At 43.7% G+C, this 26,562-nt stretch overlaps 1 protein-coding gene across 1 annotated transcript in view; it reads left to right on the top strand.

Annotated features, from left to right (window-relative positions):
* Window positions 1-26,562, top strand: part of ppp2r2bb (protein phosphatase 2, regulatory subunit B, beta b) — a 232,351-nt gene that overhangs the window by 128,351 nt on the left and 77,438 nt on the right. The window contains exons 2-4 of the mRNA XM_078231655.1: window positions 7,115-7,212; window positions 19,442-19,607; window positions 22,651-22,763. Coding sequence (XP_078087781.1) covers window positions 7,115-7,212; window positions 19,442-19,607; window positions 22,651-22,763 — 377 coding nt within the window. The remainder of the gene's footprint in view (window positions 1-7,114; window positions 7,213-19,441; window positions 19,608-22,650; window positions 22,764-26,562) is intronic.

Raw genomic sequence — 26,562 nt, 5'->3', positions numbered from 1 at the left:
CTAATGAAGGATATCATGCCTTATATCATTAAATAGGTACATGAAGAGCATCTGCCACATTGTCTTGGTTATCGGTGGAAGCAAAACCACCTTCATCCCACCTTTTCTCTCTCAAACTCACTCTCCCACCTTCTATTTCAGCTCCTATGTTGACAGTGAGGCCAACTGATAACAGTAGCTGATGTTGTAAATGTTTCCTGCACTCATTATTACATAGCGCGATTCTACTGCCAGACATTTGTGTCATTTTAGGCACCCCATGTCAACATCTCTGGGAACAGGAGCTGGCATCAGCACCGTGCGTTGTTCCAAGCTCAATGCACCATGTAGAGCAAAGCTACCTCCACTCTTAGTCAACATTGTGCCAATTTTTAGGTGTCAGACTAGGCTCAATGGTAGCACTCTCACTTCCGAGTCTCTTGTGGATTCAAGTCCCATTCCAGAGACTTGAGCAAAAAAGCCAAGCTAACATTCACTTACATGACTGAGGGTGCACTGCACTGTCAGCAGTATCATCTTTTGGATAAGATGAGATATTAAACCAAGGCCTTGTCTGCTGTTTACGTAAAATATCCCATTGAAAGACTCCTGGGTGTTCCCCTGATATTCAGGCCAATATTTATTGCCAAACCAACATTAGTAAAGTCAGATTATCTGGTTGTTCTCTCAATGCCTTTATGGGAGCTTACTGGGCTCAAAGTGGTTGCTGCATTTGCCTACATTATAGCAGTGACCATACTTCAAAAGCTTTTAATTGGCTGTAAAGCACTTTGAGACATTGTGAGTTTGTGAAAATTGCCTTTTAAGTACAACTTAATTTGCTCTTCATTTCCCATATCAGTCAGCCTTGTGCCATTTCTGCTAGAGATTTGCAAGTTTTGTCCTGAGGTTCCATAGTGCTATGAAATAGGTTGCGGCTGCCCAAATTCAAGTTACAACGAATGCAGAACTGCTAGGAGACTTCAATGTCCAGCATCAAGATTGTCTCAGTAGCACCATCACAGGCTGAGCTGGTCAAGTCGTAAAATAAGAAGTCTCACAACACCAGATCAAAGTCCAACAGGTTTATTTGGTAGCACAAGCCACAAGCTTTCAGAGCACTGCTCCTTCATCAGGTGAGTGGGAGTTCTGTTCACAAACAGGACATATAAAGACACAAACTCAATTTACAAAATATTGTACAATTATTTATACAAAATATTGTACAAATATTTTACAATTATTGTACAATTATTTTGTAAATTGAGTTTGTGTCTTTATATGCCCTGTTTGTGAACAGAACTCTCACTCACCTGATGAAGGAGCAGCGCTCTGAAAGCTTGTGGCTTGTGCTACCAAATAAACCTGTTGGACTTCAATCTGGTGTTGTGAGACTTCTTACTGTGCTTACCCCAGTCCAACGCCGCCATCTCCACATCAAGTCGTAAAAGATATAGCTACGTGACTGGGTCTGTGGCAGGTGGTGAGGGAACTAACAAAGAGAGAAAAGCATACTTGACCTCATCTGTCCATGATAGTATCAGTCAGAATGAACACTGCACAGTCTTGGTTTAAGTTTATTTATTAGTGTCACAAGTAGGCTTACATTAACACTGCAATGAAGTTACTGTGAAAATCCCTAGTCGCCACACTCCGGCGTCTGTTCGGGTACACTGAGGGAGAGTTTAGCATGGCTAGTGCACCTAACCAGCAAGTCTTTTGGACTGTGGGAGGAAACCGGAGCACCTGGAGGAAATCCATGCAGATAACAGGGAGAACGTGCAGACTCCGCACAGACAGTGACCCAAGCCGGGAATTGAACCCGAGTCCCTGGCACTATGAGGCAGCAGTGCTAACCACTGTGCCACCATGCGCTGAAATCAGAGTCTTGACATTGCCGATATCCTTCATCGCATTATGTGGCATTACAAATAAGATAGACTACGAATAGATCCAGCAACTCAGGACTGGGTATCCATGAGGGGCTGTGTGCCAATAGTAGCAGCAGCTACTTATAGTTAGCATTATATTCAGAATTATACTCAGCCACAACCTGTAACCTCATGGACCAGCATATCCCCCCACTCTACTATTACTACCAAGCCAGGGAATCAACCTGGTTCATTGAAGAGTACAGGAGAGCGTGCCAGGAGCAACACCAGGCATACCTAAAAGTGAGGTGTCAACCTGCTGAAGCTACAATACAGAAGCTACAATGCCAACCAGCAAGTCATAGACAGAGTTAAGTGATCCCACAACCAAGCCCTGAAGTCCAGTCACATCCAACAATGAATGGTAGTGGACAATTAAACAACTCATAGGTGGAGGAGATTCCACAAATATCCTCATCCTCAATGATGGAGGAGCCCAACATATCCATGCAAAAGATATGGCACTCGCAACAATATTCAGCCAGAAGTGCCGAGTGGATGATCCATCTCGGCCTGCTCCGGAGGGCCCCAGCATCACAGATGCCAGTCTTTAACCAATTCGATTCACTCCACATGATATCAAGAAACGGCTAAAAACGCTGGATACTGCAAAGGCTATGGGCCCTGACAATATTCCAGCAATAGACTTGTGCTCCAGAACTTGCCATGCCCATAGCCAAGCTGTTCCTGTACAGCTAAGACACTGGCATCTACTCGGCAATGTGGAAAATTGCCCAGGTATGTCCTGTACACAAGAGACAGGACAAATTCAACCCGGCCAACTACCGCCCCATCAGCCTGCTCTCAATCATCACTAGGGTGATGGAGGCAGGAAGTGGCCAATGATCGGGATGGGGAGGGTAGGATGGTTATTTTGGGGGGTGGGTGAGAGAGAAATGGCCAATGAGCAGCCGGGGGGGGGGGAGAAGGGTCCGATGATCGCTGTGAGCGGGGTGGGGGGGCACGGAGAGAAAAGTGCCAACTCCAATCAGGGGTGTGGATGACACCTCCGTGGTTGGCTGTCGTGATATACATGGTGTGATTAGGGCGCCCTTTAAAGATGGCGTCCTGATCTCTGTGCAGCTGGGCTTTGCCAGTGAATTGAGCACCCCCTCGCCAGAAACAACACTCTGCCACTCTTTAGTAAGATTCCTCCCATTGTGTCCAATTTTTAGGACACCACTTTTGATGACACATAAATCATGAAAAGTTAGCAGCTTTGCGTGCTAATGTATTCTGCCCTGAATCATATTCTTTTACATGACAGCTCTCCCTTTAAAACAGCGACTGGTATCTATATAATGCCTTTATAGTAGTATAATGTTCCAAGAGTGCTTTGCAAGAGCACTAGCAAACAAAATTTGGATTTATATTGTGACTTAAAGCACTTTCCAGCCAATGAAAGGCTTCCTGACATGTGGCCACAGTTATAATATAGGGACAGGGCAACCAATTTGAACACAACAAAGTCCCAAGAGCAGCAAAATGATAATAGGCAAATAATCTGTCTTTGGTTTTGGCTGAGGGATAAATATTGACCCATGCGTTACGGAGAGCACTCCTGTCAGTCTTCAAATTAGCGCCATGGGATTTTTTACATCTACCTGAGCAGGCGGTTGGGACCTGGGGTTTGACATCTCAACTGAGAGACGGCACCTCTGGCATTCCAGCATTCTCTCAATATTGTGCTGAAATGTCACTCCAGGTTATGTGCTCTGTGCAGTGAACCGTGCTGATCCACAGCTGACACTGGCCGGAATGGTAGTCAACCCACGTCTTCAGATATAGGTCCTTTACAGGTAGCAGAGAAAGTAGATTTTTATTCTACTGACCTGTACATTTGACCCCAGGTTACAGTCCCATTAATTGCACCATTTGAGTGAAAAATCTAAATAAATAATTAAACCAAAGACCTTCAGAAATAATTAGGCAAAATCAGCCTTGAATTAGTTGAATATGTTGCGCGTTCTAGAAAGTTTTCAAATATCTCGTAAACTTGGTTTTGACTAATACACAAAACAAGTAAAAACTCAGTTTGGTCTATTCTTCTGTGGCATGCTCCTCCTACTTCAGTTTCTAAAGGATTCCAAAGATATTCAGCTCATTTTAAGCCCAAGAGAGCGAATGGCCAGCCGACACTTAATAAGAATGCACAGCTGGTGAACATTGAGTCAAGTGTCAGAGTTGCTGACCAAGCAGATAGGTTGTGTTCTGGATATCTTTGAGCCTAAGTTTTCATGCAGTTCCTGCCATCCAGGTAAGATTCCATTAGAGTCTTAAGCTTGCATATTTGGCAAGAAGCTTCGAGAGGTCAGGAGATAGACTACTTTGCCCTGCTCTTATGTTTGTTCCATTTAGCATCTGGTCATTGGATGTTGGTAGTGTGCAGCTTGATAATGTTGGTGCTATTGACCATCATCGGCACATGGTTGGGCCTCTTTTATACTCAATATGGAAATTTCTTGGTGATTATGTGACATGTCTGTCACATCAGTCGAAGCAATGTGATCCCAGTCCTGGTGCAGCCTGGTTTCATTCAAGGAGGGGTTGTGAATGGAGCTGAATGCTGGAGAATTGGCAGGAAATACCCTCGGAGAGGCACTGATAAAGCATTGATTAAGTCTGGGAAAAATCCTCCATTGTCTACTATGGACAGTGAATTTTAGTAAATGAACCTCAGACAGGGTTACAAAAAAAATTATTTTCTTTCTTTAGTAGTTCATTCAATTGACAAGCTGTGAATGGCCCAGATGGTAAAAGATGAAATGAATAATAAAATGCACACGTTCTATTAATATCCAGAAGAAACAAACACCCACACATGGCTCTGCAGTAACCATTGCGGTTCTGCTTAACTGTGACAGTTTCCTGGACTGAATTGCAGCAATAATTTAGTTGCTCCATAACTCTTCTGTGCAGAATGCGTTTCGGTAGATGTGTTGTAGCCCTTCAGTCAAGCTGTGCAGGTAAGGCTGGCAATAGGTATATGGGAAACATCAGGAATAGGCTTTATTTAATTTCAAACAGTGAAATAGGGCGATGACCCCCATGGATAACGGAAAGCATCAGATTAAACAGGAAGCAACTTAGTGAGTTGAAGATTTTTGGAGGAAGGAAAAACAGAGCGATCCTGGGAAATGGCTAAATCAAAGTGGAGGATGGTGATTACAGTATGGGTTGAAGGGATGTTACACAAGATGGTGCGCTTACAGATTAAAGGGAAGAGAAAGAAAGTTCAGATCAGTTGAAGACTGAAGTTACTGCTTGTTAATGGGGGTGATTTAACATACTGAATTATTCAGACTTTTACGGTCTGCTGATTTTCCAGATCTCACCGATGAGGATGTAATTTATTACTTAAAAGTAATTGGTTGGCCATTTCATGAGTCATTGAGTCCGTCTGAAATTGTAACCTGTGTGGTATTGCTGCAGTGCTCATCTTAACTACCACCTACTGTGGTATCCCTTCGAGCACGCTCTGGAGAGAGGTCAACAGTAGGCACTGAAGCATGGCACACGCCTTGGCAGAATGCAACTGCCAAATGGAAAGTTCCCGGATAGCACATCAGCAATCCAGAGCGAAAGGTCACCGTGCTGAATCCCACAGCAGTGCTGTTCTGAGCTGAAAATGTGGATGCATTAATCCAGGGCTGATATCCACTTGAGTGGAAAGGTTCTAACACAAGATCACACTTTGAACAGGACAGTCTGTTGTTTTGGAAGGATATTTGCGCAGCTACTTTTGATGAAGTGGCACAGGAAAACTCTGAGACTGAATTACAAAGGGTAATTCTCATTTTAGAAAAATATAACATATCTATTTGTTAGTGCATTTCGGGCTTTGCAAGCAAAGTTTCCTCTAGTTTTGTTTTGTTGTGTGTGGTCTGTTTATTGTACTGTGTGGTGCATTCAGGAGTGATGCATGGTTGTGTGCATGCACCTTATAGGGAGTGCATGACCTGTTCATTGCATTATGCGGTACGTTCCCAATCGTTCCGCATTCACACACCCATTCAGCTTGAAGGGAACATTGCATGCAAGTGTCTATTTTTTGATCTCACCCCTCCCACATCCAATTGTGGCACAGGCAAGAAATAGTGGGCTGAGAGGAAGTAAACTCAACAGGATATCCAGTGGGAATCTGTACCTCATGATCTACAGAACTGCTGCTGGGTCTGGCTACCTATTCTATCTGTAGCTGAGGCAACATGACATAAAGGATGGGTACAATGTGGACTGCTAATAAGGTGTTTGAGATAATTAAAGGATTTGATAGGACAGGTAGAGAGAAACTATTTTCTTTTTACACGGAGTCCAGAACAAGGAAGCGTGGCATTCAAATTTGAGCTAGGCTGTTCAGGGGTGATTTGAGGAATTTTGTTTCCACACACAGGGGAGTGGAAATGTGTAACACTCTCTTGAGCTGTCGAGGCTTTGGGTGAATTGAAAATCCCAAAACTGAGACTGAAAGATTTTTAGCTTAAGTAGGCATGTGAACAGTTATGGAACCAAGATGGGTCAGTGGTGCAAAACAAACTTGAGGGGCTGAATGGCCTTCTGTTCTGATGTTCCTAATTGGAAAACCACACCTTTTTTAGGAGTGGGGCAGAATTACTGCTTTTGGGCTGGGAAATAGTGACATGTCTTCGCTATCAGAATCTAAAACAATACTATACACTGTTAAACTGCTGGACAGCACACAATGCTCAGATTTGTTGATGAAGATCATTAGCAATGAAAATGAATGTTTGAGACAGGTGACGGCACCTTCCAGGAATAAAACCATTTTAACATCATAAAGAGTCTGATGGCTGGGAATCTGTTTCTTCTGAAAACTGCAATTGAAAGTTGAATAAAGGGTTGAAACCAACTCTGGTTTGGATCTTTCTAATAAGGTGTTTAAGATAAATAAAGGATTTGATAGGACAGTTGGGTTTATCAACATGGTGTGGGTTCCCTTTCGCTGTTTCCTTTTGTAGAGTGTTTTTGCACCACACAGCCATTTCTGAGACTCCTGCTGAATGGCCAGTTGCTGGGACAGTAGCCTGGGGTAGGAAAAGACCCAGCATGGAGCACTGAGGAAATGAGCAAAACCTGATATCTAACTGTGATCTGTGTGTGGAAGGGAAAAATGTACTAGCCTGTTTGTTAAATGCAAACAAATTCCTTAACTTACAATTTGTCCCTCTGCTTTTGTTTTCCAGCCGACATAATTTCTACAGTAGAATTCAACAACACTGGAGAATTGTTAGCGACAGGGGACAAGGGGGGTCGAGTTGTAATATTTCAAAGAGAGCAGGAGGTGAGTTACGCTGAAAAGCTAGAATGTCTGCTTTGTTCCTATTAACCAGGATCCTGCTGATTCACAAGCCACAGTGTTATCAAGCTTTAAAGCTTCCCAAAGAATGATTTGGAAAATGTATTCCCCTATCTGATGAGCTACCTTTTTTCCTCAGGCTTTTATGAGGCTGCATCTTAATATTCTTTTCAACACTGACAAATGTGTTCCAGCTGTCAAACTGTGCTTGCCTTTCCTTCATAATGCATGGAAATGATTGCCACTGATCACGTTTCTCTTTTTTCCATTTCAGCCTCCACCCATCAGGGGCGGGATTAGGAAATGATTGTCTCAACTGAGTCAGAAGGTTGTGGGTTCAAGTTGCACTCCAGGCACTTGAGCACAATAATCTAGACGGGTGCTTCAGTGCAGTACTTGAGGGAGTGCTATGTTTTTGATGGTGCCATTTTTTTCAGACGAGATGTTAAACCAAAGAACATAACAGGGGGATTTAAATGATCCAACGGCACAATTTCAAGGGGGGTTGTCCCACTCTCCTGGCGAATATTTAACCTGAACCAACCCCCTAACAGCAAATTATCTGTTTGTGAGACCTTGTTACCAGTGGCTGACTTTCCAATTGACACCATGGGCCCGATTTTACCATTTTGATTCTAAGTGCTGAATTTGGGCGCAATTCAGATCCGACTTGGAAACCTGCTCTCAGGTGCCCCCATACGCACTCAGCCCGAAAAAAAGATTGCGGGTCTGAATTGCGCTGTGGAGGGGCTTATTGTGCCCGAAATGCTGCAGCTCCGATCAGAGCTTTGAACTGCGCATGCGCGGTGAAAAAAAATGTGAAAAACGCATCGCTCCTGGGCCGCAAAAAGCGGGTAAAGTGGCCCTGGAGCGAAAGGTTGGAGCGATGGCCACCACATATATCGCCCCACCTCCACAACATAACTGTTCCCCTTATCCACCCACCCCACCCCACCCCCCACTACCCAGACTGATCGCGACCCTCTGCCCCCTTTTCACCCCCCCCCCCACCGATCGCCCACAGAGTGGCAGTGGTTCCCCCTTCCCTTCACCAATCGCCCACAGAGTGGCAGCAGTCCCTCCTGCCCCCCTGCCCTAACCACCAGAGAATGATCGGGCCTCCCTCCTCCCTCCCCACCCCACCAAAGATACACCTGACCCACCTCCCTCCTCCCCCCCACCACCAGAGATACATCTGACATGTCTCGCTCTCTCTCTCTCTCTCTCTCCTCCCCCCCCCCTCCCCCACCCCCCAACCAGAGAATGATCTGGCTCGCCTCCCTTTTCCCGCCCCCTCAAACCACCAATCTGAGTCAGAGAGCCATTAGAAACTCTGAACTCAGAAGCTGGTGCGCCCGAAACAGACCTTTGCCGAGCATGTCTGTTTTGTGCCAAATCTGGACGCGCGAATGCGATGGTAAAGGAGGAAATGCTGGTAAAGTTGGGCGGGCAGCCTATTAATTCAATTTAAATGCATTGGTAAAGTGGGCATCTGCACGGACACGGGTGCGGATCACGCTAATCGCCTCACACCCGACTTTACCACGTTTTCGCCCCCAAAAACGGGCGCGACGCAATGGTAAAATCGGGCCCCATGTGCTACTGTGACCATTGGCAAACTCTTCCTCTGCACACTACTCACTCTGCAGCTTTAATCGCACCTGATCATTCCATCTGTTGGTTTCCAGCAACTTTCCAACACGAACTGGAAGAACAGCACCTCATCTTCCAATTGGACACCTTACAGCCTTCTGTACTGAACATTGAGTTCAACAACTTCAGCGCATGAACTCTCCCCTCCACCTTCACCCCATTTCCATTTGTTTTATTTAACTTTTTCATTTTGTTTCATTCATCCATTTTTATCACTTTTCATTCCTACTTCTATTTTTTCACCTCTGAAATCTCGCACTCCATCTCGTCTCCAAACAACACCCCCCCCCCCCCACCCCCCACTTCAGGGCCAACTGTCACATTCCTCAGGTAGCCCCTTAATAATCTCTACCTCTGTTCTGTCATTCACACATTCCGATCATTTAATAGATGCTTTTAGCATCTTTCTCAGCCTTTATCATCACCATGTACATTCCCTTTGTCCAATTACAGTCCCCCCACCCTCATAATATAAATCTTGTCGGATTTTCTTTGCTTTCAGCACTGGCGAAGGGTCATCCAGACTCAAAACATTGGCTCTATTCTCTTTCCACAGATGCTGTCAGACCTGCTGAATTGCTCCAACATTTTCTGTTTTTGTTTCAGATTCCAGTATTTGCAGTATTTTGCCTTTATGGTTCCATTCTTATGTCTCCAGTGGTAGCCAAGGAATGACTTGCAATTACTTCCCTTCCCGTTCACACACTGTTGCCTCTGGGCATCCCCCATCCTGCTTCTCCTCCACATGCTGCCCCTCAGCGATGTCATCCTATATGTGCACAGAGTGCTAGCGCGTGCAGTTTTCCAGCTGCGCAGCCGAGTTTTCTCTCCAGATTCTCTGGCACACTGCACAGAAAAATTGGAGGTGTGGTTTTCGCTGTCATGCTGGCGGGGTGGAATCTGAGAGCCGGCAGCCAATCTGGAAAGTCCACACGCCATGGAAACTGGGAACAACCAGGGCAACACCCCCACCCACCCCCCACCCAATGGAATCAGGGAAGCCTCCCACAAGCACCAGGGCAACATCCTTCCCCCACATATATAAAGAGAATACTCCCTAATGGAGGGGGCAATGCCAGGGTACTGTCTGGGCATGCCCCTCTCCCTCTGGGAGCTGCACCTACCTTTGTACCCCTGGCTGGTTCCCATCGACTACTTCACGTTTTGTGAAAAAAAGGAGTTGTAAAGCTCAGACATCACGCTGGCGATGGGGGAGTTCTATATCTGGGAGGTACAAATGGCAAGGAATCTCTTCAAATATATTTAAATTTATAAAGATGATATACAGTGACACACTGGTTAGCACTGCTGCTTCACAGCACCAGGGACACTGAATTGATTCCAACCTTGGGTGATGGCCTGTGTGGAGTTTGCAGTTCTCCCCGTGTCTGCGTGGATTCCTTCTGGGTGCTCTGGTTTCCTCCCACAGTCCAAAGATGTGCAGGTAGGTGGATTGGCCGTGTTAAATTGTTCCAAGATGTGTAGTTTAGGTAGATTAGCCATGGTAAATGCACAGGATTTCAGGGATAGGGTGGGGAGTTGGTCCTGTGTAAGATGCTCTTTCGGAGAGTAATGCAGATTTGATGGGCCGAGTGGCCTCCTTCTGCACTGTAGGGATTCTATGGTATGGTTCTACATATTTAAATGAGAATGGAAACCTTGTTATGTCACCAGTGAGGGGTGGGAAAAATTCAGAGGATGTGATCTCCCTACCAAGATTCTCATTTCAGCGGTATTGCAAAATTCTCTGCCAACATTGCCATTTTTATCCATGGCGAATGCCAGCAAAACCTCCTGGCCTTTGGAACATCCTGAAATTGTGCAAGACAATATAGAAATGCAAGTTTTTTTTCATTTGCTTCATTGCCTGTCCATGGCAGTTGACCTAGAGTGGCCTAGTTCACTTTTCTGTTGAGTTAGTGCAGTAGCATTAGGCCAAATAACTGACCCATTTGATCTTTGGATATGTGCTGAGTTAAATGGATTTGTCCAGGCCTGCAATACTGATGCTCAGATTGGAGGCCAAAACTAAGGGTCATAAACTAAAGATAGTCATTAATCAATCCAATCGGGAACTCAGGAGAAACTTTTTCTCACAGAAAGTAATTAGAATGACGAACTTACTACCATAAGGAACAATTGAAGTAAATAGTAAACATATATTTAAGGGGAAGTTGGATAAACACAGGGATGGAGAAAAGGAAAAGGGAAAATTAAAAAATAACAAGGAAGTGAAAGAGTAGTGGGCAGGGAGGGAAGTGGGGTTGAGGTCACAATCAAATCAGCCATGATCTTATTAAATGGTGGAGCGGGCTGAAGGGGCCAAATGGCCTACTCCTGTCCCTAATTTGTAATGAGTTCCTTTGTTTGTCACCACAGACTGTTGCAGCTGGAATAGGACTGTGGATGCAATTAACATCGAAATGCCCATTTAAAGCTAACGGAAAAGAGGGACGAGCAAAGGCCAATTGCCCCATGCAGACATATCCACGTGTATTCAACCCAGCCTCCAATAATGCAATTTCCAGGGATAGGCAAGCAAAAAGCCAAGATCAGTTTAGGAAGAACTTGTCTTAATTTTTCCCCAACTCCTGCAGGCAATCAAGCAACCTCCAAGGCACTACCACATCTGATTCATTTAGCACTGCTATTCTCATTGACCTTCAGTAAACCAAGATATCTGTCAATGGAACTCACCCAATTCACAAAGGCCCAGGGCTTACCAATTTTAATAATCTCTGGGAATCAAAAGTAGGGATCATAAATATAAGATCATTCTGATTGGGCATTCAGGAGAAATTTCTTTATCCAGAATATTCAGAGTTTGCGACCACATGGAGTAGTTGAGGTGAATATATTAAAAATGTTATGGCACAGATGCACTTAAGGAGATGTTAGATAAGCACATAAGAGTATAAAGAATGGAAGGATATATTGATAGGGGTTGATGTAAAGGAGTAAGAGTTGGCAAATGTGAAGCATAGACCACCATTTGGACTCAATAATATGTTTTCAGTTCTGAAAATTCTATGTAATTCTACTAAATGTAAGACAGTTCCTGGAAATTGGCATCTTTACTGAGTGCTTGATGTTGTTGAAAACGTCATTCAAAATCGTGAGCCCAGTGATGTGAGGCACCAGTAATCATTGGCCATGTTTGCCTTCCGCTCACATTGCATTTCAAGTTAAAATGGATTAACCAAGATTGTACCAATCTGATAAGACACACAGTAACAGGTCTTCATTTCTGCCTTCTGTACTGATTTACATTGAAGGACTGAAACTCCAATAGCTACCCTTTGCCTGAAAGGGAATAATAGTCAGAACAAACTGCTGCCATTTTATTTTTCATTTTAATGCTTAAGATATGGCTGTCACTACCAAAGATAGCATTTGTTGTTTATTCCTAGTTGCTCCTGAGACAGTGATGGTGGGTCCCGTTCTTAAGCTGTGCATTCTATGCGATAAAGGGGCTCCCACAATACAGTTAGGTGGGGAGTCCCAGGATTTTGATCAATAACAGTGACAGAATGGCGATAATATTTCCAACTTGGAATCGTTTGTCACATGGAGGGAATGGTCTTCCCATGCACCTGCAGTCTTTCTCCTTCTAAGTGTAGAGGTCACAAGGTAAGGCTGAGAAGGAGGTAGTGAGGTTGGTGGTAAAGTTTCCAGCCTCAGACACTCACCCCAGAGGCATCTTTCATCAGCTTTAGCCACTGAGACAAAGAGAAATGTGCTCTGAATGCCCATGGGGATGCTTAAATGGTGTTTTCCTCATTGCTGATTTGAAACATGCAAATGACAATTTTTATCCTCAACAAGTGTCAGCCGTGGCTCACTTGGTAACACTTTCACCTCTGAATCACAGGGTCCTGCATTCGAGTCCCACTTCAGCGCTGGAGGGCAAAAATCAAGCTCTCATTGCAGTACTGAGGGAGTGCTGCACTGTTGGAGGGTTTTGGATGAGACATTAAAACAAAGCCCCATCATCTGCCTCCTTGGATGTATTGTAAAACATTCCATAGCTCTAAGAACAGGAGAGTTGTCGCTGGTGTCTGACCAATATTGATCCCTCAATTGGCATCACAAAGGACAGATTATCTGGTCATTATCACATTGCAGTTAGTGGGAGTTTGCTGAATGCAAATTGGCTGCTATGTATCCTACATTACAACAGGAACTGCACTTGCAAAAGTACTTTATTTGCTATAAAGCATCTAAGTTGTGAAAAGTCCTATATGAATACAAATCTTTCTCTTTCTTTCCAAATTGCCGTTTTAATTTTCTCCCAATGTTTCTTGTTTGGTGGGGGCTATGATTCCTGTTCAGTAAGAAATCTCACAACACCAGGTTAAAGTCCAACAGGTTTATTTGGTAGCACAAGCCACTAGCTTTCGGAGCACTGCCCCTTCATCAGGTAAGTGGGAGTTCTGTTCACAAACAGGGCATATAAAGACAATTTACAAAATAATGGTTGGAATGCTAGTCTTTACAGGTAATCAAGTCTTAAAGGTACAGACAATGTGAGTGGAGAGAGGTTTTAAGCACTTAACCCTTAACTTATTAACTTAACACTTAACTTATGTGCTTAACCCTCTCTCCACTCACATTGTCTGTACCTTTAAGACTCGCATTCCAACCATTACTTTGTAAATTGAGTTTGTATCTTTATATGCCCTGTTTGTGAACAGAACTCCCACTCACCTGAAGGAGGAGATGAAGGAGCAGCGCTCCGAAAGCTCGTGGATTTTGCTACCAAATGAACCTGTTGGACTTTAACCTGGTGTTGTGCGATTTCTTACTGTGTTTACCCCAGTCTAACGCCGGCATCTCCACATCATTCCTGTTCAGTCCAGATGTGACAGCATAGGATTGCCAACCCTACAGGATTGGCCTGCAGTCTCCAGGAATTGAAGATCAATCTCCAGCAGACCACTCAGTGCATCGTTGGAGATTTTACTGATTTTTCATCAGGTTATTTTTTTTAATTGTAATTTTTTTTGTCTTTTTCTTTGAACATTCCTCTTTACCAGATATAAAAATATTGAAAAAGGGATTTTAAAGAAAGGCTGTTTGGCTGAGAAACAAGGATGATCCAGTTGGGTAATGAGTCTTTTTGCTTTCCAACGGTGTAGGAAGACAGTGCATCACAAGGATGGATGTGTTGGCTGACTAATGGCTGGAAGTGTCCGGGCAAGTCATGTGATTAAACCTTCAGGAATACACTTACCCACAGTTGGCAACCCTGTGCTGGCAGCCCCTCTGCGAGAGAATTTCAGCAGCTTATTTAGACGCTAATGGACAATTGCGTGAGAGCCCATCTGCTCATGCATTTCCAGTGGGGATCACGGGATAATAATTAAGAACAGGAACTTTGAGCTTTTCTCTATCCAAGCCCAGGAATTCCAAACTCACTTGAACTATGACCCAGCTAGGATCACAGATTAGAACTTTCTCCTTTAGTTTGAATGAGTATTATAGTGGAGCGTGCATTTATCTGGTGAGCCACCGGAGCTAAGGGGCCAATTTGGAGGCACGGCTGGCCAGTGAGATCTTAATGTAAAGGAATAGAATAAGTGCCATTGGCTGTAACAAAGGCTTGCTGCCTTTTTATTATTTGCTTTGTGAAGCATCATTCTTTGGTCTTTGACTTGTACTCACTGACTTCCCAGCTGCCAATGGTCGAATCAGAAATAAAGCCCTAGGCTCTTGTGTCACTATCAATCAGCTCACAACACACAATAATCCCTATCCTGGAGTTCCATTCTCCACACTAGAAAGTAGCGGTGTCAATGTCAGTATCTAAAAAATCGAAACTAAATCACACAACACTGCTCTCCTATAGAGAGGAACTAATAGTGTATTTCTGCAAGCTTTCAAATTGGGCTATTGTCAAGAGTGTTTCGCAGGCTAATAAAGGGAGAAAACTGATTACCGATTCCACTGTTAACCACATCTACTTGTACAAATGCAATCTTATTTCTCCCTCCACCCTGCACTAATTCATGCTACGCTAAAGATCCTTAAGCACCAGCAGCTCAAGTAACCCTTCTTCATCTTCGAGCTTGTATTTTATTATTTCATGGCAAAGTCAACACCCCTCATTGTCCTTGAACCAAGTGGCTTGCTAGACCTTTCAGAGGGCAATTAAGAGTTGATCTGGAGTTACAATGTGGGTCAACCACTGATGCGCTCATAGTGCTGCCAGGTCTGATGGAGCTTCCGAGGGGGGGAGCCATTTGCCCCCACCCTCCGCCGCCCCATATTATTTAGCCCACATTGTACGTGCGCGCTCACACACACACACACACCCCAAATAAAAGTTAGTGATATACAGATCTTGTAAATTGATGACCTGGATGGTTTCAGGCTGAGCTCAATGGTCATTTATAGTTATTATTATTTAAATATGTTTATGGACAATCTATCTTCTAGAACCACCAGATGCTGGGTTTATTCTTAAAGCACTGTCTGCATGTGAAGATCAAACAGCTGGCAGTGCTCTAGCTTGCAAGATAGTTAGAGAAAGAGCGAGAGTCCCACCCAGGGCCTTACTTCTTTGGCATCTCTTCTGCTTCAGGCTTGGAGAAAAGCAGCTTCTTAAACACAAAGGTGGGTTAGCTGACCCATCACGTGATCCCTTTTCACCATCTAGCCTGTTCCCATAAATGGTCAGAGCTTGTTGATTCCAGGGTTATGGTTAGCGTGTTTGACTGGACAAGTTCCTTTCTCAGCCAGAGTTCATTGTCTAAAGTGATTCCGCCTCATGCTTGGCCCCTGTTCAGTTGAGTTCACAGGTTATTGTCTGGATGCTTTGTGAGTGGGTCAGGAGGTGGCCTAATTCACACACCTTTGAGGTGATTATCACTGATGGGATTTTCTGGCTTTAAAATTTTTGAGGTACAGTCATGCAAACGTTCAGCCATTTTAGAAGCTGTTATTTTAAATTGCTAAATGTTGTTTCAGTCTTATAAAACTCAACCAATGGATTTCAGCTCAGTGAAGGCCAGAATTCTCTGACCTTGCCTGCAGCTGAGATTCTCCAGTCCCAATGCAGTGAATAGGGTTTTGGCTGAGCGCCAAATTCTCTGTTCTTACTAGTGGTGGGGCATATGACCTCGGAGAATTCTGGCTAATTCATTTTTATAAAACTTGGTTTATAACAAGACTGCTTAGAATTTCAATCTTGAAAACTTCAATTGTCCTACAGAATCCACATCCTCAGCAGGAGGAGAGGAGATGGTCCACATCGCCACCATCCTTTGTGTGAAAAAGTGCTTCCTAATTTCACCCTGATCGGGTCATCCAGACTTGAAACGTTGGCTCTGTTCTCTCTCCACAGATGCTGTCAGACCTGCTGAGATTTTCCAGCATTTTCTGTTTTTGTTTCACTCTGATCTGGTTTAGTCCTGAGATTTCATAGAATCATAGAAACCCTACAGTACAGAAAGAGGCCATTCGGCCCATCGAGTCTGCACCGACCACAATCCCACCCAGGCCCTACCCCCATATCCCTACATTTGAGAAGGCATTTTAAATCTGCTGCCCTTTCTCCATTGCTTAATGTCCATTTTGTAACATGGAGAGCAGAACCATTTACATACTCTCAAGTCTAATCAAAGATATATAGAAGCTTAGCGTAACTCTGCTTTTCAATTCTATCCCTCTAAAAATTATCCTCAGTGCCTCTTTGGCTCTTTTGTGGATTTATTAATTTACATCAATATTTTGTGATTCTTGTATCTGCACCCCAGATCCTTTCACTCTTCTATCCCATTTATACACTTAGTTTTGTTATTCTTCCACCAAAACACACCACTCTCCCTCATCTATATTAAAGTTAATTTGCCAATTCACATCTTGCAAGTTTATTCATGTCTTCTCAAATTTTATCACAGTCCTCCTGAATTTTAACTGCACCACCTATTTGTTGTGGTCTGCAAATTTTGAAATTACATTTTTGATTTCCAAATCTAAAACATTTATATAAATGGTGAATAACAATAATTGATGCCTGCAGAACATTACTTCCCACGTTTTGCCCATCGAATTTCTACTTCCTGTTTTCTAATGTCTTTTTTATTCCTTCATGAGATGTGAGTACTGCTGGCTAGGGCGGCATATATTGCCCATCCCTAATTGCCCTTGAGAAAATGGTGGTGAGCCATTTTCTGGAACCACTACAGGGCATTTGGTAGAGGAACACCCACAGTGCTGTTAGGAAGGGAGTTCCAGGATTTGGACTCAGCTACAGTGAAGGAATGATAATATAATTCCAAATCAGGATGGGGTGTGGCTTGGGTGGAACTTGCAGGTGGTGATGTTCCCATACGTTTACTATCCTAGTTAATGGAGGTCGTGAGTTTGGAAGGTGCTGCCGAAGGAGTTTTGGTGAGTTTCCCATTGATCATTCTCACAATGTTCATGAGTTTATGACCCCTTGTTCCTGATACACCAACCATATTCACTATTTCATGCACCAAAAAATTCAAGATTAATTTAATGGTGGCTGGTTCTGTCAGCACTAAATATTGTGCTGTATTTTCCTATGGCCAACAAGATCCCAGTGTCAGGACTATTTACCTGTCCCACCCTCATGCAGTTTGAATGCATGACCAAATTATGGGAGGCAGCCAATTAGCAGGCTGCCTCTGCCTTGACCCTCCAATTAGTGACAGTGGATTGGTTCTAGATGTGGGAACCCAAAACATCGTGACCCATGCTCAATGAAGTCCAGCAGCCCCTATTATGAGAGCAGTGAAAGTGCTGCTGATACAGTGGAGAGGAGGCACTGCAACTGCCATCAGCATCAGTGGAAAAGATGGTAAGTAAAATGCATATGGCTATTGGAGACAACCATCTCGATGATTTCATTGCTCCATATGATATGGGCACACAACAGCTATATCATTTTCTGCCAGTGACCTGTTCAGCAGCCTCAAAAGTAATAAGGCTTTGATCTCTCACTGTGAAGCTACTTCCCTCACCTTCTGGGGAGCAGCCACAGCGAGAGACCTGCGTGCCACTCGTAAACTTTCAACTGTGTCCAAAACTCGGGGCTAATTGCCCTTTTAAGTTCTTTAAGCGTCTACCCCTCCAACCCCATGACCTCTACCACCTATATTGTAAAGGACAGAAGACATATGGGAATACCAACTGCAAGTTCCCCTCCTAGTCACTCACCATCTGGACTTGGAAATATACTGATGTTCCTTTACTGTCACTGGGTCAAAGTCCTGGAAATCCCCCCCCCCCCCTCCCCCCCACCCCCAACAGCACTATGGGTGTTACTACATTAGATATACTATGGCTCAAGAAGGTAGCTCACAACATCATCTTAAGTGCAATTAAGGATGGTCAACATTTGCTGGCCCAGCCAACGATGTTGACATCTTGTGAAAGAATTTTAAAAAGAAGGCATTCGAAAATGGAAACTTCTAATACAGATCACTGCAGGGAGCTGCTTCCAGAGATGGGACTACTTTGCGCAGAATGCCCATTGTCTTTCTAGGAGAAGCACCAGCCAATCATTTTCACTTATTTTTGCTTATTAGTAGGCTTACCACCTCCACTGTTCTTTCCTGAAGATTAATTCCAGTTGCTGTGATCCAATATGATTAAATGTTTATAGCCATAGGTGCGAATATTACAACTGTCTAAAGCTCTCCACTGAAAATGCCAATATTTTCCTGGTGTGCTAATATCACTCCTTTAATGATCTTGATTGTTGTTAATTGAAGATTGCAGGCAATGGACCAATAATTTTATATCATCAGAGGTTAGGACCATATATCGACCAGCCCTCCAGGCATTTCCCGATCTGAGACAGAATGTGTTTATATGAGGATTGAATAATTAAATGATATACTCTAGTCCCAGCATTGTACAACTCAAAAGTTGTGGATGCCAGGTGGGTGTGGCTGGATGAGATGGAAAGATGATCTATTAGTGAGATCAGATGGCAAGGTGCAATGCAATCCCTAAAACACTAGAGATAGGATCAGGTGAACATTAGGATTGTCCTGCAAGGAAGCAGCTCTGTGCCATTGCCTCGGATACCATCTTGTGGAGGCTCTATTGAATTTTGTATTCGGGACTCAATAGTATAGTCAGTGACATCACAGATAGCTATCAAACTGGTAAATGGGACATTCAAAAAGGGGACGGCCTTCAGGCAAAGAATTGTTCTGACATTTCTAAACTTGTTCAAACAATGATATGAATCTCATTGCAGAAAATCATTTGTTCCTTGTGAGTCACCTTAATGGTGATGAAGATAATGGCTGCCTGTGACACTCCATTGCGAAAGTTAATTCCCCGTGAGAAGTTCTTTGAGTTCTGTTGGTGTGATGCTGTTAACCTATTATTTGACATGTGACTCTTCTAACCATAATTTTGAAAGAAGTTACCTCTGGGATTGTACTTTAAATCCCTGTGGTATTGCAAATGAATCAAGCCAATAATGGACATTGATGCCTTTATCATTCTGTGGTACTGTAATAACAGGAATTCTGAAGGATTTTATATTTGTGATTTTTTTTATCCTTTTTTACCTCAGAGTAAAAACCAGTCTCATCGCAGAGGAGAATATAATGTTTACAGCACTTTCCAGAGCCATGAACCAGAGTTTGACTACCTGAAGAGTCTAGAGATTGAAGAGAAGATAAATAAAATCAGGTGGCTACCCCAGCAGAATGCAGCCTACTTCCTTCTCTCAACAAATGGTAGGTTATAGGTGGATGCTGGAGTGGTTTCACTGTAAAATGGCATAACTGCATTGCAACCTTTCCAGTCGCTCTCTTATGTTAACTGTAACAGATTTGCAGTTTAACTCATGTTTGCATAAGGACCTGAGAGTAGTGTGGAGTGAGTAAAGGCCATTTGAACATCAAACTCATTTCTGTGACAGTCACTGAACATTAGGATCAGGAGTAAGATCACAATCCCTCAGGCCAGCTCTGCCTTTCATAGCTGCCCTGTACCTTGACTCAATTTACCTGCTTTAACTCCAGAATCCTTTGATATCCCCACCCAATAATTTATCTCAGTCTTCAAAACTCCAATTGACCTCCAGCATATGTGGAGCTTTGTTTGGGAGAGAGTTCCTCATTTTCGCTCCCCTCCTGAATGACCTGGCTCTGATTCGTCCCTTTTATCCTGATCGCTACCACTCCCTCTCCCCTCCCCCCTTCCCCACCCCCAGGGCAAGGTCATCGTTTGTTGCCCATCCCTAATTGCCCTTGGACTGAGTGGCTTGCGAGGCTGTTTCAGAGGGCAGTTAATAGTCAAGACACATTCCTGTATGTCTGGAGTCACATGTAGGCCACACTGGGTAAGGACAGCAGATTTCCTTCCCTAAAGAACATTCGTGAAACAGATCGCTTTTTACAACAATCGACAATGGTTTCATAAAAGCAAATGCTAGATATTTGAAATGAAAACAGAAAATGTTCACAGATATTGCCAGACCTGCTTAGATTTTCCAGCATTTTCTGGTTTTAAACAGTGGTTTCATGGTCTTCACTAGACTTTTAATTCCAGATTTTTATTGAATTCAAATTTCACCATCTGTTGTGGTGGGATTTGAACCCAGGTCTCCAGAGCATTACCCTGGGATTACTAGTCCAGTGACAATGCCACTTTGCCACTGCCTCCCCTAAAGGGCAAAAAGCTGGTTTTCTGGTTTTCCCCCCACCAGCCCAGGATGGTGTCTTGACATAAAGAGGTGGGGGTGAATAAGAGAGAATCCTATCATTGTGGGTGGCACGGTGGCACAGTGGTTTGCACTGCTGCCTCACAGTGTCAGGGATCCAAGTTCAATTCCGGTCTTGGGTCACTGTCTGTGTGGAGTTTGCATGTTCTCCCTGTGACTGGATGGGTTTCCTCCGGGTGCTCTGGTTTCCTCCCACAGTCCAAAGATGTGCAGGTTAGATTGATTGGCCATTCTAAATTGCCCCTAGTGTCAGGGAGATTAGCAGGATAAATGTGTGGGGTTGTGGGAATAGTGCCCGAGTGGGATTGTGTTTGGTACAGACTTGATGGGCTGAATGGCCTTCTTCTGTGCTGTAGGGATTCTGTGATTGTGTGCAACAGAAATGAGATGGAAGAGCACAGACTAGCTATATCGAGGGGCTGAGGGGAGGGCCAGAGTGGTGGAGAAGCTGCAATGAATCAAAGACCTATTAATATTTAATAAATATTCTAACAAAATTGATTCTCTGATACCAATTGAGAGGCTTCCATATTTCATTAAAAGGACATATTTGGAAAATATATATTTTTAAAAATCATTCTATTCATCTCCTGTATCATGCAGCTGTCCTGTGTTGTATAAAACCTGCAATTGGAGAACCTCATTATCAGGGTCATTTTTCACAGTATTAACAATTCATATGCTCTCCAGTGACTGCTGTTTGATGCAGTGTTTCTGGGAACAAAATGGGCTTGTCAGCATCACCATTCTTTGATATCAAATGGCTGGGAAAGATTAAGGTCACCTGAAGCTGCCGTTTGAAACATTTAAAATGGTGAGGTAGGAAAATTAAAGCAGCCTGCCTTTTGTCCCTTTCCTATTGCCAAGTTAGAATCATAGAATTTTACAGCACATAGGCAGGTCACTTGGCCCATCATGCTTGTGCTAGCCCTTTGAAACAGCTATCCAGTTACTCCCACTCCTCTGCTCTCACCGTACAGCCCTGTAAGTTGTCAGTTTTCAATATGTCTAATGTAAAACACATCAGTACCCGTCTTTGAATCTTATCTCTGTCAACCGTCCGTAGCAGACGGAAACTTTGTTTAGCAGCTCAAGTTCTGAATTGGGTTTTGACTTTGCTGGTAGCAATGCAATGGGATGGTCTCACAGTAGCCAGTGCCAGAGGCAGACTTATATGTGGGATTTCTTGATGTGCCAGGTTCATACTTTTAGGATGTGCACCAGAGACTGAGCCAGAGGCACTTATAACATAACCCATCTTCTCCTCAATCCTTTCTCTTTGAAGTTTAGTGAGGAGGTGTGTCCCAGGGATAAAATAAGCTCAGAGGCCTTGAGAGGAAATGAAAGTGGTTTTGGGGCTAGGGTCGGGCTAATGTAACTAATATAACCAAGGCACCTTTGGTTCAATCATAGCACAGTGAGTCGTAATGTCCTGAGTGATCCAGTGATCTTTTTGGCAAGAATTTTCCTCGCTCACCATGCAGTGGTATTGTAACTGATTACCGCCCGCTTCTCTGGAGATTCCCAGTTAGGAGTTGAAGTGCTGTCAAAGCAGCCAATCACATGAAAGGATTTTCACAGACACCCAACCAGGAAACAAAGGCAGCATAAAATAAATCTTAAAATATATAGCAAATTAAAGATTGGGACATGCACATGGGTGAAGATCAAAGCTAAAATATTCTGAAAAAATCTTTGGTGTGCATCAGAAGAGAAGAAGCAGCTAAAGGGAGCTGATGGATGAAACCATTCTCAGTCTATGAAACCCTCTTATCCTTCTACTGTGCTACCTAACAGTACATTTCTGTCTCTATATCTTTCTGAACATAGATGTAATGCAATCTAAAATATACCAGGACTCATCTTGATTTGTGAGTCCTGTAGACAAAATGGGGAGAAAAAGAAGAAAATTATACTTCGTGTAAGGAAATATTCAAGTGTGGTGATCTGAATTCAGGAGTTTTAACTCCTGAATCAGAAGGCCAGAATTTCAAATGGGCTATGCAGTTAATTGTTTGTAGGATTAACTAAACTGTTTTTTTTTTTGAAAATAGACAAGACGGTTAAACTGTGGAAAATCAGCGAGCGGGACAAAAGGCCGGAAGGATACAACTTGAAGGATGAAGATGGTAGAATCAAAGACCCCTCCACAATCACGACCCTGCGGGTAAGGTTACTCATTGAATTACACACTATGCCACAGATTAGTGAGGAATCAAACAGAGAGTTTAAATGTGCACCATTCCTGACTGCAGGTTGAATAACATTTTTACTGATCTTAACCCTACTCTCATACAGATCTTGTCTAATGTCTGGTGTACTGCATTCTGTGCAGAAATGTGTGCATATGAGCAAATGTCACAGGTTCTGAGATGAATCCTCTTGAAGCTGAATGTGGCTAATATAATCCTAGGCAGCATTGGTTCAGTAGTAGCACAGTGTGTTACGGGGGGCGATTCTCTCATACCGCTGCACTAATTTTCGGGAGAATCGCGTGGAGGACGATTCGCTGGATTCCCCACGCACGTTCATGCACTGCTAGCATCTCCCGAATCTAGCGTCGGATCTGTGGCGCGGTCTGTTCTGTGCTGGAAATCGGCAGTGAGACAAGGCTAGCATTGAAATGATATTTTACGGATCTTTGGAATGCTATTAGCCTGGGCTGAATTCTCCGGGCCCGCGAGCTGCTCCCACTCTGCCAGAGTGTTTCACTCCAGGGGAGATTACACTAGCTCCTCACTTCTGGCCTGACCCTGCTGGAGTGAAGAGGGGGGCAATCAGGCCCCCCCAGGGGGTTGGGGGGGGGGTGTCCACTGGGCATGGGCACCCTGGCAGTGCCAGCCTGTGCCCCGGCCCAAGGATCAAAGTGTCCATGCCCATCAGGTAGTGCCAAGGGGGCATGGCATATGTGGGCAGGATCTAGGGGTGGGGTTTATTGAGGCAGGGCTATGGGGCAATGCGCGGGGTGAGGGGATTCCACTGCCGCTCTGCACTGAGGTCGATGGAGACAGGAGGGAGGCCACCGATTGGGGCGGGCTGTGTGGGGGGGTCTGCCGGGGCGGTGGACTGATGGGGGGATCGGCAGTGCGGAAGTGAGGGGGGGTGCTGGAGATCAAGATCGAGGTAGTTTGGGGGGTGGAGGCGGGAATGGCCGGGCTGGTCAGTGATCAAGTTGGCCAGCAAACGGGAAGCTGACAGTTCCAGGCCACTGTGCATGCGCAGAGGCCTGCTGGTTTCAGCCTCTCCAACAGGAATAGGCCCCGTTCCCTGAAATCTAATGATATTCACGCTGGCGGCCTCTGCACTGCAGAGTGTGGGAGATTCTAGTGTGAACTCCCACTGAAAAAACCAACATGAATTACTCCAGTTTTCCCACAAATTTAACACTTAGAATTTTTTGGGAAGAATTCCACCCAAAATGTTTGAGTGAACTAGTGACCTTTCGAGCAAGAATTTTGCTTTGGGTATTGTAACTGACTGCAGCACTCTTCTCGGGATACCCAGCAGGGAGCTAAAATGCTGTCATCAGTCTGTCTATGCAACCAATCAGATTATAAGATTTTCATAGACATCCAACCAGGAAATAAAAGGCAGGAAAATGAAATCATTGATTAAAAGCATTGTATTCAGCAAATTAAACAATGGGACATGTGCATGAGGTGAAATTGAAAACTAAAATATTCTGAATGTTTTTCAATGAATAAAAAGGTTAAGCAGATTAATTATTTAACTGTATTCTGCAAATAAATAATTATTTTTTCATGCCAGTTCATTAAATTTTATTGATCACGTTGCCATTAAATGCCTTTTTACACAACTTTTTATGGGGTTTCTGACATTGATGTGGGAGGGGGAAGTTGAAATTCCCGTTAATTTCTTTGGGAAGGTGTCCACAGCGCAGCCTGTCGTTGGATCACTAAGTGACAAATCACAGTGTCAGGATTGCCGCACCAATCTGCACATATTCGACATCCTGAAGTTACGGTCTGTTACAAAGGGTTAATGATGACGGACACCGTTTACTGTCAACAGTTCCTCCCCTGGCAAAATGTGAGCCAAGATCATGACCCTATTTAAAGAAGAACGGGCGAATTCTCCTGGCCAATATTTATTCCTCAACCAAAACCACGGAAATAGGTTAGCCCGCCATTTATCTTATTGCTATTTTTGGGACTTTCTCCCCAAGATACTGTAAAGTATAGAACAGAGTCACACACAGCAAGAAATAAACATACTGGCACTACGTCCCAATAGACTGCTACATATATATAGCAAATGCTGCAAAAATTAAAAAGATCCCAGGTTCAGCCCCCGGTCTATGCTGAATCAGTGGATCTCAGCCAACACAACAGATGCAGAGCCCTAAAATTAACATTAGTGCTTAGACTGGAGCATTTCACCCAGGGCTGCCAGTCCTGTTTGTGACCTGGTGACCACTACTATAAATGATTCATCTAAGGACATTTGATGGTAGCAGGAAGAGGCACAGCTGCAATAACCCTCCAAGAGTCTTCTGACACTCACCTGGCAAGCGTTGTCCATGAACAATGGATATGTCAACTATGTAATGAATGGATCAATGCCCCAGCAAGGAGTCAGCAGCTTCAAACCGGGAAGGGAACCAATTGACCAAAAAGACTTGCCTTGACCTGTCTACCTGTCTTGTATCAGAAAGTTAGGAAAAGTCCCCACAAAGGCGAGATCATACCAAAACTTTCAGAGGAATATTTTTTTTATTTCACAGGGCATAGGAGTCGCTGGCAAGCCCAGCGTCAATTGCCCTTCCCTAATCACCCTTGCTAGGCCAGTTCAGAGGGCAGTTAAGAGTCAACCAAATTACTGTGGGTCTGGAATCACATGTAGACCAGACCGGGTAAGGATGGCAGATTTCCTTCCCTAAAGGATATTAGTGAATCAGATGGAGTTTTATGACAATCAGTAAAAGTTTCACTATAACTGAGACTAGCTATATATTCAAGATTAATGAATTGAATTCAAATTGATGCTGTGATGAGAGTTTTAACATGGGTCCCTGGATTACTAGTCCAATGACATTCCCTTAAACCTCCCGTACATGCAGCTGCAGTGCCAATATCTTTGTAGTCTGTTGGCTGTTGTCAGCATCAAAGATTGTGCCAATAATCAGAGTCTGCCGGTCAAATTCTAGACACACATGATGTCTCCTGGACATCAGCTTTCAATGTTAAACAAATGCATGTTGTTTGAAATTCATTCTCGAGATATGAGCATTGCTGGTGAGATCAGATTTATTGGGCTATGAATTGCCCAGCCCTTATGCTGATGGTGCTTATCTGACATTTCACTGCTTTGAGAGGCATAAGCCTATTTATCCCAACTGGGTTAAATAATAAAGGCATGAATTTACACAAATACGTTTAACTGGTACACTGAAAAAGTTGTGTACGGAGATTTAAAGATTCTAGTGATTATCTTAAATGAGATTTTATTTTTAATCCTCATTATGAGCACCCAACCTAACTTTTTATTTTGGGGAATCCTTCAAATGTTTATGTATGCTGATCAATTCCTGGTTATTCTCATGCCTTCCTTTCCTATTGTTTGTATTACTTCACACAGTAATATTAGACAGGCATTTTAAAAGTAGATGTTTTGAAGCATTCAATATTAAGGTCACAACTTATAAACTCTCCACAGCTGAAATAACACAGCTGAAAAATGCCGAAGGCTTGTAGTGGATATGTCTGGGACCCGATGGAATAGAGGTGTTGCCACTGGTTACTGCTTAGCTGGTTCCAGACTGTTAACTCACTTCCTTGCCTCCATAACAAGATGACACAGCCTGTTTAACAAACAAATGAGGCCGCGGCTTGCTTACTGCAGCAGAAATTTAGAGATTAGACCTGACTCCTCCAGGGTGTAATGCTTAGACTCTGGGATTCTCTGTCCATTCAGTTGTGACAGTCGTTTTCTTTCCGCTTCTGCCT

The sequence above is a fragment of the Mustelus asterias genome, chromosome 16 (genome assembly GCF_964213995.1).
Source record: "Mustelus asterias chromosome 16, sMusAst1.hap1.1, whole genome shotgun sequence".
NCBI lineage: Eukaryota > Metazoa > Chordata > Chondrichthyes > Carcharhiniformes > Triakidae > Mustelus > Mustelus asterias.
The sequence above is the reverse complement of the archived record's forward strand: the minus strand, read 5'-3'. Positions and strand labels throughout refer to the sequence as shown.